The sequence below is a fragment of the Calonectris borealis genome, chromosome Z (assembly GCF_964195595.1).
Source record: "Calonectris borealis chromosome Z, bCalBor7.hap1.2, whole genome shotgun sequence".
In the NCBI taxonomy this organism is placed as follows: domain Eukaryota; kingdom Metazoa; phylum Chordata; class Aves; order Procellariiformes; family Procellariidae; genus Calonectris; species Calonectris borealis.
The window spans coordinates 6,142,123-6,156,177 of NC_134352.1; the positions used below are offsets into that span (position 1 = coordinate 6,142,123).

A 14,055-nucleotide genomic window follows, 5' to 3' on the forward strand; every position below is an offset into this window, starting at 1 on the left:
TATAATTCCACAATAAGTGGTGGTTTGTTTTTTTTTTTTTAAACCCTCTTGCTTCACTGATGAAGTGAAAGTAGAAACTGGAAAGATAACTGTCAAGACCAGTAAGAATATGTGTACTTGAACGCTCTCAGTCCATAAGGAAGAGAAGGAAGGAAGAAAAGGTCTATAACGCTTACATTACGCGTCATAAACGCTTACAACTGTTTATTTTAAAGGGCACCCTTTGGCCTGTGCTGCTGATTTGACTGCATGCATGCATTTTCCCTCCATGGAAAGCAGGGAATGGGCAACAGAGAAGCTGCTGTGTGTCCGAGTTGTCTCCTGATCAGGGGGTTGATGCATTTCCAGAGCCTTGGGAATCATGAATATTTTGAAGAAAGATTTAGGAAGAGCTAATGATCAAAAGCTCAGTGTAGGTTAAGTGAAATAAGAAATCTAGATCCCTATATTGACTATCTGATGGTCATGGATATAGAGGTGGAGCCTACTAGCAGTTAGTGGAGAAGCCGGCAGGAGCCCTGCTGATTTTTGACAGAAGCCAGTGAAGCTGTATCAGGAGATCTGCAAAACATAGTAATTTCTAGCAAAAAAGTGAGTATTTTATTAACTGAGAAATTTCAAATGAACATGCTACGGAAAATCTCCCGATCAGATTTAAAAACAAAGGACAAGTGACTGGAAATTTTAATGTATTACCATCATGACTTGATATCTCTCTGAAAGTTTTAATTGAACAAAGCCACTTAATGGAGAGACAGTCTAGCCTAAGTGCCTTGTACAGAAAGTCTCAATTTAAGCTCTTACTCTTTCCCTTTTCATGAACCTCTCTCACCCCATAGATCTGAACAGGTGCAGAAATACAGGTTGATTCACGTGAGTGTTAGCGAGTGGCAAATAATGGTATAAACACAGCTGACGTGAATGACAACTGAAATCAGTTGAGTTCCTGCAAGGAGTGCCTAGGTAATTTTTGCCAGCTTTGTTGAGCGTGCAAGGAGAAAAGATGTTGTGGAAAGTTGTGTTGATAGGGATTAGGGCATCTTCGTTAAAGGCATTTATCAGCTATCTCCCTGCTTGCGTAGGAAGCATCATTGCTGTTAGCTGAGGTTGGGTGCTAGGGATGGTGTGCTGCTGGTACCATCAGCTGATCAGTTTGGGGGAATATGTCGCTTTTCCTTCGATGAAATAATGTCTCAACTGATGACAACTTTCGCCAAATCCTCGCGACAGTGTGTGCATGAAAAATTTTCCACAAGTTGTAAAAATATTCAGAAGTGCATTATATAACCATATTCCTCCTTTAATCACTTTTGATCCATTTTTTACTAATAAAGATTTGAAATGACAGGAATAGTTCATCTTTTTCCCTGCAGAGCCAGTTGGCATAGAAATGAACTCTCTGCAACCTATGAAAGAGAGAAGAGTTTACTTTTTAAGCTGTTTTCTGTGTCTACTTGTATTTCATGTTGTCAAACACCAGATGCTTAAAAAGTCTGTAACACAGCAGGCTGTGACCTACTGCTCTTTCACATTCAAATGAATAAAGTAGCTCATGCTGTAGACCTTTAGAGAGGGAAGAGATTATACTTTTTTGACACAGAAGGGGATTTATTATGATAGAAATTAATCTCTGCAGACATTACTTTAGGGCTCTATTCTAACCCTGAAAGTTGGGACACACTTTTACAGTATTGTACTATTAGACTAAATCCAAAACTTAAGTCAGCACTTCGTCTTCACCCAGGATTAATGTTTCAGTCCAGTCCCAGAGTGGTATCTGAACAAGAATTCTCTGCTTAGAATAATCTGATGTTCTTTTCATAATACCATCTCAGGTTTTCAAAACTCAGCTGGTGCATCCTCTCGGATTACAAGACTGGAAAAAGTTAAATTTAAAGAAATGTTTACATCTAGTTTACATGAGTATGTTACAGTTGTTCTCCACAACTACAAGATACAGCTTGTTTAAGTGCATACAGTCTCTTGATCCCAGAGGCTTTCAGAAGAAGCAGCAACTACCTCAATTTTCATGAGACGTGTGATAAAATCATGAGTTGTTTATTCTGAGATTTATGTTCTCCTGTAAGTTTTCCCATCCAATTCATATGCGGACATTTAGAGTTGATGATATCAGTTTATTCATTTTCTGAAACCATTTCAATAGTCTGCCATGAATATTCTAGTTAGAAAGTTAGCTGAAGCTTTTACCTGCATAGTAAGCAGATCAGCCTAGAAAACAAGCAGAGGAGGTAGATGAGCTATTGGTATCTAGAAACTTTAACTTCTCTTTCAGATAATAAGGGATACAAGTTAATTATTCAACTGTCTTTTTACCTTAGGAAAAACAAATTAGCTGCCTCACCATTGAATCCGAAAAAACAGCTTACTAATTTCCTAAAAGAACTGCAGAGCTCATCTCTTTTCATGTTCACATTTTGCATCTCTGCACAGGTGTGTCTTCAATATGATTTATGGTTCTGCTTCTCAGTAGTGGTTCAGCTGTGGAGAAATAGGTTTGAACTTGGACACTGTACAGATGATTCTGTAAATCAGAAAACTATTAAAGCTCTTTTTCTGAAAATTGATTTTAACGTGAAACTGCTACTGGTAGCAAGTACTTTCTCAGTCTTCTTCTGAAGTTGCTCTTCTGGGCTTCAGAACTGAGGCTCATTTTTACTATCCGTAGACCAAATTTCTATTGACTGGTTATTTTCTGGGCTGTTTATTCTCTGGAGATTTCTTCTTTGTAACAAGTTTTATTCTCATGAAAGGGAATAGCTGTTCATTTTATTTCTTCAGAGAGAGCTTTTAAAATAAGCCATATTTCATGTAGCAATATAGGAAATGGAATAAAAATATAGCTGCTGTTCTAGGTAGGAATGATGGTCCACCTCTTCCCATCAATGGCGAAACCAAATGCTTGAGCTGCAAAACACCCATTATATAGCGTATCAGTAAAGAGTGTTGTACCTCCCTAACAACTTGCGTGGCTAGCACCCTGAACTTGTATGTCATTACGTTTGCAACTGTTTACCTGCAGATTTCATCATGCCTTTTGTTTCAGTGGGTGTCAGCACCTCCTTGGACTCCTACAGTGTCAGTATGTTTATCTCAGTATCAGCTTCTGTACATTTCACTACATCAATATGCAATGCATACCAAATGTGTTCATATTTATATTTAATGCACATTATATAAAAGAATAAATAGGGTTGAATTTTTCCATGCACACTTTCTATTTCACGGAATATGCTCTATTCTTAAATTATAGAAGAAAATGTGCCCAAACACCCAAATCATCTTCTTTCTGTCCCTTCTTTCCTTCCAGTTTTGAAATCTTGTATATCCACGTGATTTTTTGAAGACATGTTTCTTTCTTTGTCATCATTTCATTGTTACTGTAAGATGTTTCTTACAGTAACACTTCTGCCAGAAATCGTAACAGTTATCATTCTAGGTATTATAAAATAGTTGAGGGAAATTGTGTTCATTTCAGGCTAATGATTTTGTGCATTGGGACTGAAATGCTTCTCCCATACCTAATTCAGGATACTGTACCTTAGCTTTTGGGAGGTATTCCTATCCCAGGAGCTATGATGTTAAAGAGTAAATAGTTTTAAGTTGGAGTAAATAATTCTTTTCCTTTTTTCATTGAGAAACGTTGGTGAACTGCAAATTGATTTGCATATAGTAATGGTAGCTGGCTGGTCTACGTGCTTTTACAACAGAGAGTGCTTTATGAAGTAGTGCAGGCAGGTGGTTGTGGATGGTACTCTTCTGTTTGCACAGTGCATCTTCTTTAGCCTTCATATCACAAAAATTGTTTTCATAAACTCTGTGAATTTCTGTTCTTGGCAAGGATTGATGGGCTAACTGTTACCATCACGGTGTGCTGCATTATTTATACACAGCAGCTGAGTTCCTTTTTTCAGGTTGTCCTTTGCTGTCAAGCAAAGTCTTGCACTCTTCAGTCAAGAATCACATAACATTTTGGGGGTTTTATAGGATCAAAAACTTGCTATATAAAAGTGTAAAGTATGACAAAGAGCCGATTTACAGTTTTTGCCCACCTCCCCACCATTACCTGCTTGTGGAAAGAAGCAATAGTTGTACATTCAGTATTTTGTTGAAGAGGGTATGGCTTAAGAGTGATTATGTGAAGCTATGTCACGGAGCATGATGGACTTACAGAACAGTTCCTCTCCAAGTGCTTTTAATAAAAGAGATCCAGGTTCACTGATTGAGTTATTCACTATGGACAAAAGCTGTCATAGTCTTTAAAAAAAGCCTAATTGTTACTAGAGAGCAAATATCTCACCATTTTATTTGAGTTTTTCTATTTTTTTTTTTCTGAGTTTGGAGAAATAGGAGGGTTCTTAATTAAAATTCTAATTTTGAGTAGGTATGGATCTCCACTTTAATTTTATTCTTTTTGTCTTGCTTTTTTAATTCTTAACCAACCATGTTTTCCAGAGAGAGGATGGACAATTCACTCAAGGGCTTCTTTGACTTAAGATTGTTCTGAAGAAATTGAAGATGTGAGGAAAAATAAAAATAAAAAAATCCCCCTCTGATCATGTAAATGTTTTCTCTGCTCCTCAATACAGTGTGGTCTAAGATAATGTGGGTTACATTTCCATGCATGATGTTGTGCAAAAAGGAGGAAATACATATGTGTATATACATATATATTTTATATCTATAAATTAGCTACATATATAACATCACTTCAAAGCAAGGGTCCCCTAAAAGAGGTAGATGCAAAGTGGACGAGTTCTGGCAATCTGGGGGGGGAGCATGTGAGCGTATCCTTTGCTGATTCTGTTTCGCAGATCCTTGCACCAAACCTCAGTAGCTTGATGCAATGAGATTTTACTCTCTGAGATTTTCCCGAGGATGAAGTAAAGGCAGCAATAGTTGTAGTACATATTTTATATACAGTCTTGAGACATACTTTAATGCTTGAGTAGCCACGTAATGAAAAGTGCAGCATTAGTCAGACATAGTAAAGAAAAACATAAATTACTGTTTTTATTTGACACTTGCATTCTTACTGGACCCCTTTCAGAATATTTTAATAAAGTACAATTTTAATTGTCTTTTGGTGTTTTTTTAAATAATGGAGTTCCTCTTAGAGTATTTGTTTAATTTACAGAAATTTGTCAAATTGCACAGTCTGTTGCACAAAGAGCATATTACCTATCACTGTGGAAAGTTAGCAGCACAGAGCACAGTTCTGTTAGAGTTACTGTATAGGCTATAGTTCTTTCTTTGGGTTTATTTTACTCTTCCATTCACCATGACTCTAAGATTAAATTCTAAAACTACTGTTGTATTAAAAGTTTTGTCACATGGAACATAGTATTTTAATGGTAACAAATCCCTTAATCAGTTGTGTTAAGACAAAGTGCACCCATATAAGCTTTTCTTATTAAGAACTGCGCCTTTAAAATCAAATTCTGTTCATCAAACTCAGTAGAATGTATAACAAATTAGATTTCAATATTTCAACATGAATGGCCTCTCAAGAAGCACAAAATGTAAATTGAGGGGAATATTCTTGATTCAGAGGTGATATTTATTTTGTTCTGCACAATTTCACAGACATTAAGTCATAAATAAGGATGCTAACATTTTAAGTGAGTTTTACTAATTTAAGTATGCAAATTTGCACAGCCTGGTATCTCGTCTTCAAGAGAATTATTGCTCACTTGTATCTGTGCATTTGCTTATTTCTCTGACTGCATTGTATTTGACATCACACTATGGTATTATTTTAACCATTGTTGTTCAAAGTATAGATTTTCCCTCTTGAGCCTTCTTCAGCACTACGTGAATGAGACAGGCTAGGTAATTTTTTTTGTTGGAGCTTTTTGTCTTTTGGGGGGGGGTACTAATTTTATTTCTGTGACGTGATATAATGACAATTAAAAATTTACACCAGTGACTGACAATAGAATTTGGGCCAAGGTGGTGGGTCAAAAGAGCACTTAGTGCCGTTGTTTCCTGAACATGGAAAAAAATGACTGTTGTTAGAGGACAGCATCTGCTTTATTAGTCTCAAACTGTAGGTTGGGTCATTTTACTTGAGACTGAAAAAGCCAACATGAATTTTCAGACAAATGAAAACACAGATAAGTATGCACACTTTGGGCATAGCAGGAGATTTCAGTTTCTGGAAATACAATGGAAAACTGGGCATGCGTTCTGCTTACAGATGGAAGCAGTAAACTTACTAAAACTTAAAAATGGAAACAGTATTTTGTCCTTCTACCTTTCTTTTTCTTACTTGTATTTCATAATTGAAAGCAGAACACTGAATCAGGAAACACATAGTAAAAGCGTCCCCTCTTATTTTAATCAGAATATCCATATGGATTTGCAAAATAAGCGTTCCTGCTCCAGATGCTATTTAATTTATTAATTTAATTAAACATATGGGAATACAGTTGTCAGAGCATTCAGTCAATAGTAGTTGTTCTTTCACAACCAAATGCCTGAGCCCCATGAAGTAAAAAACAAGCATCCTTTGCTACCCCAATAACGCAACAAGCACTGAAAATGAGAAGTCTTGACTTATTTAGATTCAGTTAGGAAGACAGATAATGTCTAGTCATTAGACAGATAATATTTTATGTCATTGACTCTTTTCAAATAGCTCTACTCGTCCGTCAGCTGGACAATCTTCAAGACAAAATTATTAATACCAAGTGTGTAGACACATGACAATTTTCTGTGTCTTGAAGGCAGCTTAAAGCTGACAGATTAAAATGAAAAAAAAATTAAAAATAACTCAGCAAACTAACCCACAACTAGAGTTTTTTGCAACTGATGCAGAGAATTCATAAAGGCGGTTTTGTACATCAGTTAAATTTCTTAAGGGATTGTTAGATTGGAATTCTCACACCAAGCACTAATCTGAAGTCTATGTGCCAGAAAGGCGCTGAAAACATTTTGAGTTCCTGTACCACCACTGTAGTCCAAAACGTATTACAGTGTCAACACTACTGACATAAACAAGTGGATTTCTATAGCTCTTTACAATTACATGGCAAAAGACTGTCAACTTTTCAATTTTAAAAAGCATGCAAAATAATGTACTTACTTTTTAATAATTATCTATCTGCAGATGGTGCTTTAAGTTGCATTTGCAAAAATTTTGCAAAACAAAACTGTACTGCAGTTATTATTGGTGTTTCTGAAAACAGTGCTGAGCAACAGAGAGCACAGATCTGTCTTATAAGATGAAGCTTGAGATAAACAAAAATGCATCTAAATATATATTTAATTGTCTGAGAAAAAATTCTAAGTTGAAGCTGACCAAAGCCTAGGGCATTCTTTAGGATTGTTTCCAGTTATCCCATTGGGGACAGGATGCAATCCTGTATTTCGATATATTTGTAGAACTGTGATAGGGTGGGATTAAGGGTGTTAAAACCGAGGAATTACAAGAGTTGAACAGACACTCTGTTCTCTCTTTTACATCTCCTTCTGAAGGCCATTTCAAATAATATTAGACAGGAAATCACAATAATGTGTTGTACACTGGTAATACTGGAGACGTTCAAGTTCTGAGCATACGAAGCAGCCCTGTGGTGCATCTTTCAGAGTTTACGTCTTTCTGCTGTTGATCACCTTGACGCTAATTGACTGAATAGGGTGTCTTCACTGAAGAGCAATTGAAGGATAAGCAAAATCTGCTTGTGTAGCATTATTTAGGCAGGCTGAAGTTACTCACTGTGCCAGTACTTGCCCTGTCGCCGAGAGAGTTTTTAAGCATAGCTGGTTCACAGCATAGTTTTGAAGAGAAGCATAGCTTTGTTTCCAACTGATTTGTTCTGATTCTGCAATCAAAATGAATTATGGGAGAACTTGACAAACTTCCTTGGGACACGGAGGGGACTGTCGAGGAGCACTGAGGGACTGTGGCTGCTCAAGTCCTTTAGCCTCCATCCCTGCCATGGAGTTGGTGGGTCATAAGTCATAGTGAAAGTGTCCCTGGGGGCACAGTGTGAACATACAGCAGCTCCTGTCATAGGGCTCCACATCAAAAATCATTGATCGGGTGTAAACTTTCCGTTAGAATTAAATTGCTCAAAACACTTTAATGGCTTTAGTCTGTACTGTCAGACTTTATCCTGGGATCACATATAATTGGTCTTCGTGTGACTGACATAAAGCCAACATAGAAGCACACTGCTGGCCTGAATACCATGCTGCGTGTTTAGCAGAAATACATCTGCGTGCCAATGCCTGATCTGGACCAAATCTGTGCCATTGAGTGACTTAAGGGTGCGTAAGCCTCGAGCACATGATGATGTAAGCACAGCCACAGTTCTTTGCTTACGAACCAGGTGATAAGCCAATAGCCTGAATAGAAACCACTATCTAGCTTTATGTTGAAGGGAACCTGGAGAGGTGAAATCCTGGCTAAATTCCTCTCCAAGTATATATCGTGAATGACTTCAAATGAGACAAAGCAAAAAATTATCTTTTGTTAAAGTTTATTATCTTTTGTTAAATTTTATTCTCTTTTGCAAGTGAATAGCTGTCAGTGCCTCTAAGAGGATCACATTTTATGGAGTAGAAGACTAGGGGAAGATGATTACACAAAGGTGTGCTGTTAAATAAATATAAAATGGAATTAGCCAAAAGGTATTCCAAGGACATAGAGGTTGTCATTCCTTTCTGTTCTTGATTATCAGCAATCTGCCATACTTATAGCTTGTGCATAACTTTTGGAGAGTTTTAGACAAGAATCTTTTTTTTCCTTTAACCCACAGGGGATTTGTGTGACTCCAACCCATGCAAAAATGGTGGCATCTGTCTGTCGGGGCTGAATGATGACTTCTACTCATGCGAGTGTCCTGAAGGTTTCACAGACCCCAATTGCTCTAGTGTTGTGGAGGTTGGTAAGTGCAAACTTTAAATGCTGGAATAGTTGTTTGAGTATCTTGTTAGCCTGTGGCTGGCCAACCAGTGATCGTGTCCGTGGCATTTTGTATAGTGCTGTGGCCATGGCATTATTCATTGTTGGTTTCTTAACCTTATCTCTGTATCATAGATGTGTATATCATAATTAACAGACAGTTAAAACAGTATCTGACAAGTGTATATGCAGAACATAATCACTCAGAAAAGTTCAGTGCTCTACTTCACAAAGAGAAAAGATCACAGTTGTGACTTAAAGTGACCAACATTTCTCAAAGATCAATGTAATTACATATTTCCATATATCCTTCTGCTGATCAATAGCTATTGAACAAGACCTGCTACAAAAGGTTAAATGGATTAAGGCTGATCAATGACCATTGAAAGCTTGGTTTCTGATAGTTTTATGCCTAGGTCCAGACTAAGGAGTAATTACTTCAACAAGTGAAGTTACAGAAACAGTATAGTAGAAACCAGAATAATAAATAGTGGTCACTTGTTTGAATTTCAAAACAATTATCCTGCTGCAGGTTGGAATTAATCATTATATGAGTGCATAGAGTGCAAGTCAAATGTACTGACATTTTTTGATATGCATTTGACTCAGAGTAAACGTAAATATGAATGGCAGCTCCAAAACATCTGGCAGGTCAGGCCTCCATCTTAAGAAAACTTAAGGAGAAAATCAAAGTGCAAGGGAAAAGATGGTAGACAGGTCATTGTGTCACAGGCCATCCCATCATTTTCGATGAAGCAGAAGAGCTGCAAATTGACCAAGCTCTCATATTATCCCAAAGAAGTTATAAAAGTACGTATGGTAGAGTAAAACAATAAATAGACACTACTGTTTAAATAGGTACGTGTTCTACCTATCTCTTCCATGGAGCTGTGGGAGTTAGGATAGGAAGGTAAAAGATACAGAAAAGCACTGACTTACAGAAGAGATGGCAGTGTCTCTTATTTTGTTCGTATTAAGAAAATATGCAAAAGTGGAGGTTCTGTGACAGTACCTTTTATCTGAAGGCTTTGCATGCCCTGACTGCATTTCTTCTGCTGACAAAGTATTTGAAAGCAGCACGACCCTTCAAGTACTTCATATTGTACATCCGTGTCTGTGATTCATCAGTCTGGGTTACACTAACATGCTTCAGTCTGTGACAGCTGAGCAGCGCTTACACGTTTTGCTTCTGCCAGCTGTACTGTTGGGCACCAACCTCGGGCAAAAAGGCAACGCCAACAGCCTTGCTTCTGCAAGTGTCATGTTGAAACTGTCGCAGCGAGGCTCAGCACCTCTCTAACACGGCAACCGTCCTAAATCTGTGTGGTTTTCATTTTTTAATAAATAAATAAAGGCTACACAGGCACAACCTGAATACACTGTTCTGGGGATTAAGTACATCCCTCTCTACCATGAGATAAGGCGATCAGAACTTAGTCCAGGAACCCAGGGTTGGTTTGGTTTTGGTTTTGTTTTCTGTTTTTCTTTTCTGAAAATGATGCTACTGTTGTTCTGGGAGTGTATTCTAAGTCTCCACAATGCAATTCGAAGGGAATTTGGATTGAATTTGATTTCCCTGAAGATAAGTTTTCTGCAGACAAATGAACTAATTCCTGTGACAGAATGACCAACTTTGGTCAGACACCAGCTGCATTTTTTTCTGATTGTAAAATGTCATAGTAGCTGGTTATTACCTAGCATTTGAGTTGCACAAGAAACGGCTTGTTTCCTTGGTGCAGCCACACAAGAAGCCAGAAGACACTGCCTCAAAATCCTGTTTTCCATCCCTGCCATTTTTATGCATTCTTGAAGCGTCTGAATTTATCCAACAGCTATATATCATGTACCCTAAAATGGCCTTAACATGGGTTTACTGCAGGAAACTTTTCCATTTATCATGTGCTTGGTTGGCAGAAAATTGTGTTGTGCATAACTGGGAGGATGCTGATCATCTGAGATAAAAGCATATTATGATATTTGCCACTGTAATTTACAACTAAATATTAACAGGGCTTTAAAAATACACATATACTTCACTAAATTCTTCAAACACCTCAACAAAATCTCCGTTTGGTAAACAGAGTAAAGCATAAGCAGATAGAGAGCTTGAGAATATGTGATAATCATAGCACTTATGCAGGCAGAATATTACATTTTTAGTTTGCAATCCAGAGGGTGTATCTACTGGACAACATTGGTTAAGTAAAGGACTTCTTAATATTGCTATATTACCTAAAATCCAGAGTGTCAATTTAGTTTGTGTTTGTCCTGTATGATTATGCTACATGTATGGATTCAGAGACTAGTCATTACTTTTTGAAAACTTCAAAAATAGTTTTTAAAATAATCTTTTACTTTTCAGTAAAGGCTGTCTGAGGCTTACTCAGCATTATATTCCCCTACATAGTCTCATAAACCACTGAAAAAAATGGTATTTCAAGATAATATTTTGATTTTCTTATGAAAATGATGACGAATAGTGTAAACTGTTAGTCAGTTAGACTCCATTAATTCAAACGCTGGAGTGTTTCAAGTAAAATAATCAGTTGAAAGGTGGGTCTGTGAGGAGTCCAGGAGCGCAAGACCCCGTGTGATCACTTTTACCAAGAGTGTTTATTAGCAGTTGTAAGATTGGAGAAGGAATGCTAACAAAGGTTACTTGTCATTGGCTTTTTAATAAGGTATTGCCCAAAAGCTATTTCGCTTAATCCTTAGTATCTCAAAAAAGTTTCTTGACAATTTCCTGTGTAGTTGAAAACACTAAGTTGGTGGAAGATTAGGCATTTAGGAGGTCAGGAGGCACTGAGTAAGAAGAAAAGAGGAGGATGAGGGAAAAAACCAACACAGGGAGGAGCCTATGTTGGTCTGTCTGCCCTCGAAAGGGCTGTACAGCAAATTTTAAAAGCAGTTGAGTGTTCTGTGCGGCCCTCTTATTAGATACTCCACTATTAGACTTTATTCAGTCCTGGCGACAGAGTACTATTGATCTCTGGACGCTACCTGGAAAGTCATAAATTTTCAACTAACATACCTCAGACAGTAGGATTTCACAGTAAAAGGTAACAGGGATTTTACTTAATCACACATTAAAGTGGGTAAATGAAAAACAATGCCATACAGATAGGAGGTTTTAAATTCAAGGAAAGGGAAGAAGATAAATGCATAAAAGTACATAAAGATAGGAAGATTAAATATTTAGGCAGAAGTCTTACCTAAGTTGGTCAACGAAGATTCAAGACAGTTTGGGAGCTGCATGAATAGTTCAAGGACTTAAGAATGTAACTCCTGTTATTATCTTAATAAAACTAACATGTAAAATAACCCAACATGATCATAGCACCTTATTTCAGTCTAAGAAGATTCATTATTGCTGTTTTTTTCTAAATTTACCCATGGAAAATCCTGACTCCTCTGACATAACTCTCCACTATTTTCTGATCCTGTAACTTCAAGTGTATCTAAAACAAAATTTTTATAAAATGTTTGTAATAGTAATTTATATATTTTAAATTACTAATCCTATTCTGATCCTACCTTATTTCTTACATTTCCTTATACAAAATACTATACATAGTCATGCTAAAAGAGTTGAGATTAGATGATAGATGTATAATATCACCCTGTTTGTGCAGCCAGGTCATTTCAATGCTAAATATCTGATAAACTAGCAGAGAATAAGATAGAGGGAAGCAGGAAAAAGTACATCGTGGTTCTTTTCAGTACTGCACATGCTCCAGTGAGGTAGAAAAGGATTTAGCTAAACAGGTAAGAGTAAAAGGTAATTATATCAAGCTTCCCAAATAGCAGGATGTTTTCCAAAGTTAATAAGGACGCTATGGCCTGAGGTAGCTCTTTAGAAGACTCCTGTCTATATCTTTGGAAACATGAATTTTAACCTGGCTTGAGAAAGATTCACATGTAATTAACATTGGCATTGAAATGCATTACAGACAATGAGTTGTCAGACTTTACATCGTTTAAGTAACTCACAAGTAATTCTCAGAAGCCATGTAAATTACCGAAATACCATGAACTACAACTGTTACATACAATTAATAGAAGTCTTTAATACATACTGTTCAGGAAAACTATTAATGTGCATCCTCATCAATATGGGTAGTTGGTGAAAGAAAAGTAGCTTAGTCATGGACAGTGCATGAGGGGAGCAATGACAGTGTGGCTATATGCATTGAAATAATACTGGGGGAAATTTATTTTGACATAAAAATTATTCCTGTTTTGTTTGGTGTGTGCATAGGGGAAAACAGGGACAGAAATACATGGCTGAAGATAAAAGTTAAAGAAAGAGCAGCTTAGTATGCCATAAGGCTATCACAGTATGTACCATGAGTGACCATGTTGTTCACATTTGAAAAATGAGCAACTTCAGTTTTGATCTTCCAAATCTGAAATTCAATAGCTGTCTGAGAGGATAAACTGGCGAACGTGTTTAGTTTATGTAAGTGGAAAAATAAATGATGTACAATGACAGGGAGAGTAGAGGAGCCACGAGCACATTAGGGAAGAGCTGGGAACACTCTCCAAAGCTGCATTAAAATAGGCTCTCGGTACCCTTTTGGAAAGTGTCTTTACCTTTTGCATCAGCTCTCAGTACTCACTGATAGGAACTCAGTATTGAAAAACATGGTAAAAATATCCATGTGCATATTAGAAAGGTGGAAAGGCAAGTTAATGATCTTATACACATAATACAGGAAGCTTGGGTCTAAGTGCAGCATGGTGGCTGAGAGAAGGGAGGACAGCTGAAAAAAAAAAAAGATGCCAGTTTTGCATTACATCTTTATTCTGCCAAGTGATTAAGAAGTGATTGTGGCGTTCCTTGTTTATCACATTGCAGTGTTTTCCATATCGGTTTAGTCTTTCCAGTATCCAAGGGAAACTATTTCTTTGATAGCTACCGTCTCTGAGCCTGGGACACAGGAATCAAAGGGGTTCTTCCCTTTTCGTGCAGTTAAATAAAAATTCAGTAAGATGGGTTAGACCCAGAGTGCTATGATTTGTTGGCTTTGTGGCTTTTTTTGCAGAACCTGAGTCTCTACCTTTGCTGTCCTGACTTCTGCACTGACAGGACAAGAGCTTGTCAATCTGTCAGTGTTTTCCAGTCA

General features: G+C 37.2%; 1 protein-coding gene across 2 annotated transcripts in view; it reads left to right on the forward strand.

Moving 5' to 3' along the window:
- EDIL3 (EGF like repeats and discoidin domains 3) overlaps positions 1-14,055 on the forward strand; it is a 263,797-nt gene that overhangs the window by 60,300 nt on the left and 189,442 nt on the right. For both annotated transcript variants that reach the window (XM_075136303.1, XM_075136302.1), the window contains exon 2: positions 8,784-8,912. In XM_075136303.1, coding sequence (XP_074992404.1) covers positions 8,784-8,912 — 129 coding nt within the window. The remainder of the gene's footprint in view (positions 1-8,783; positions 8,913-14,055) is intronic.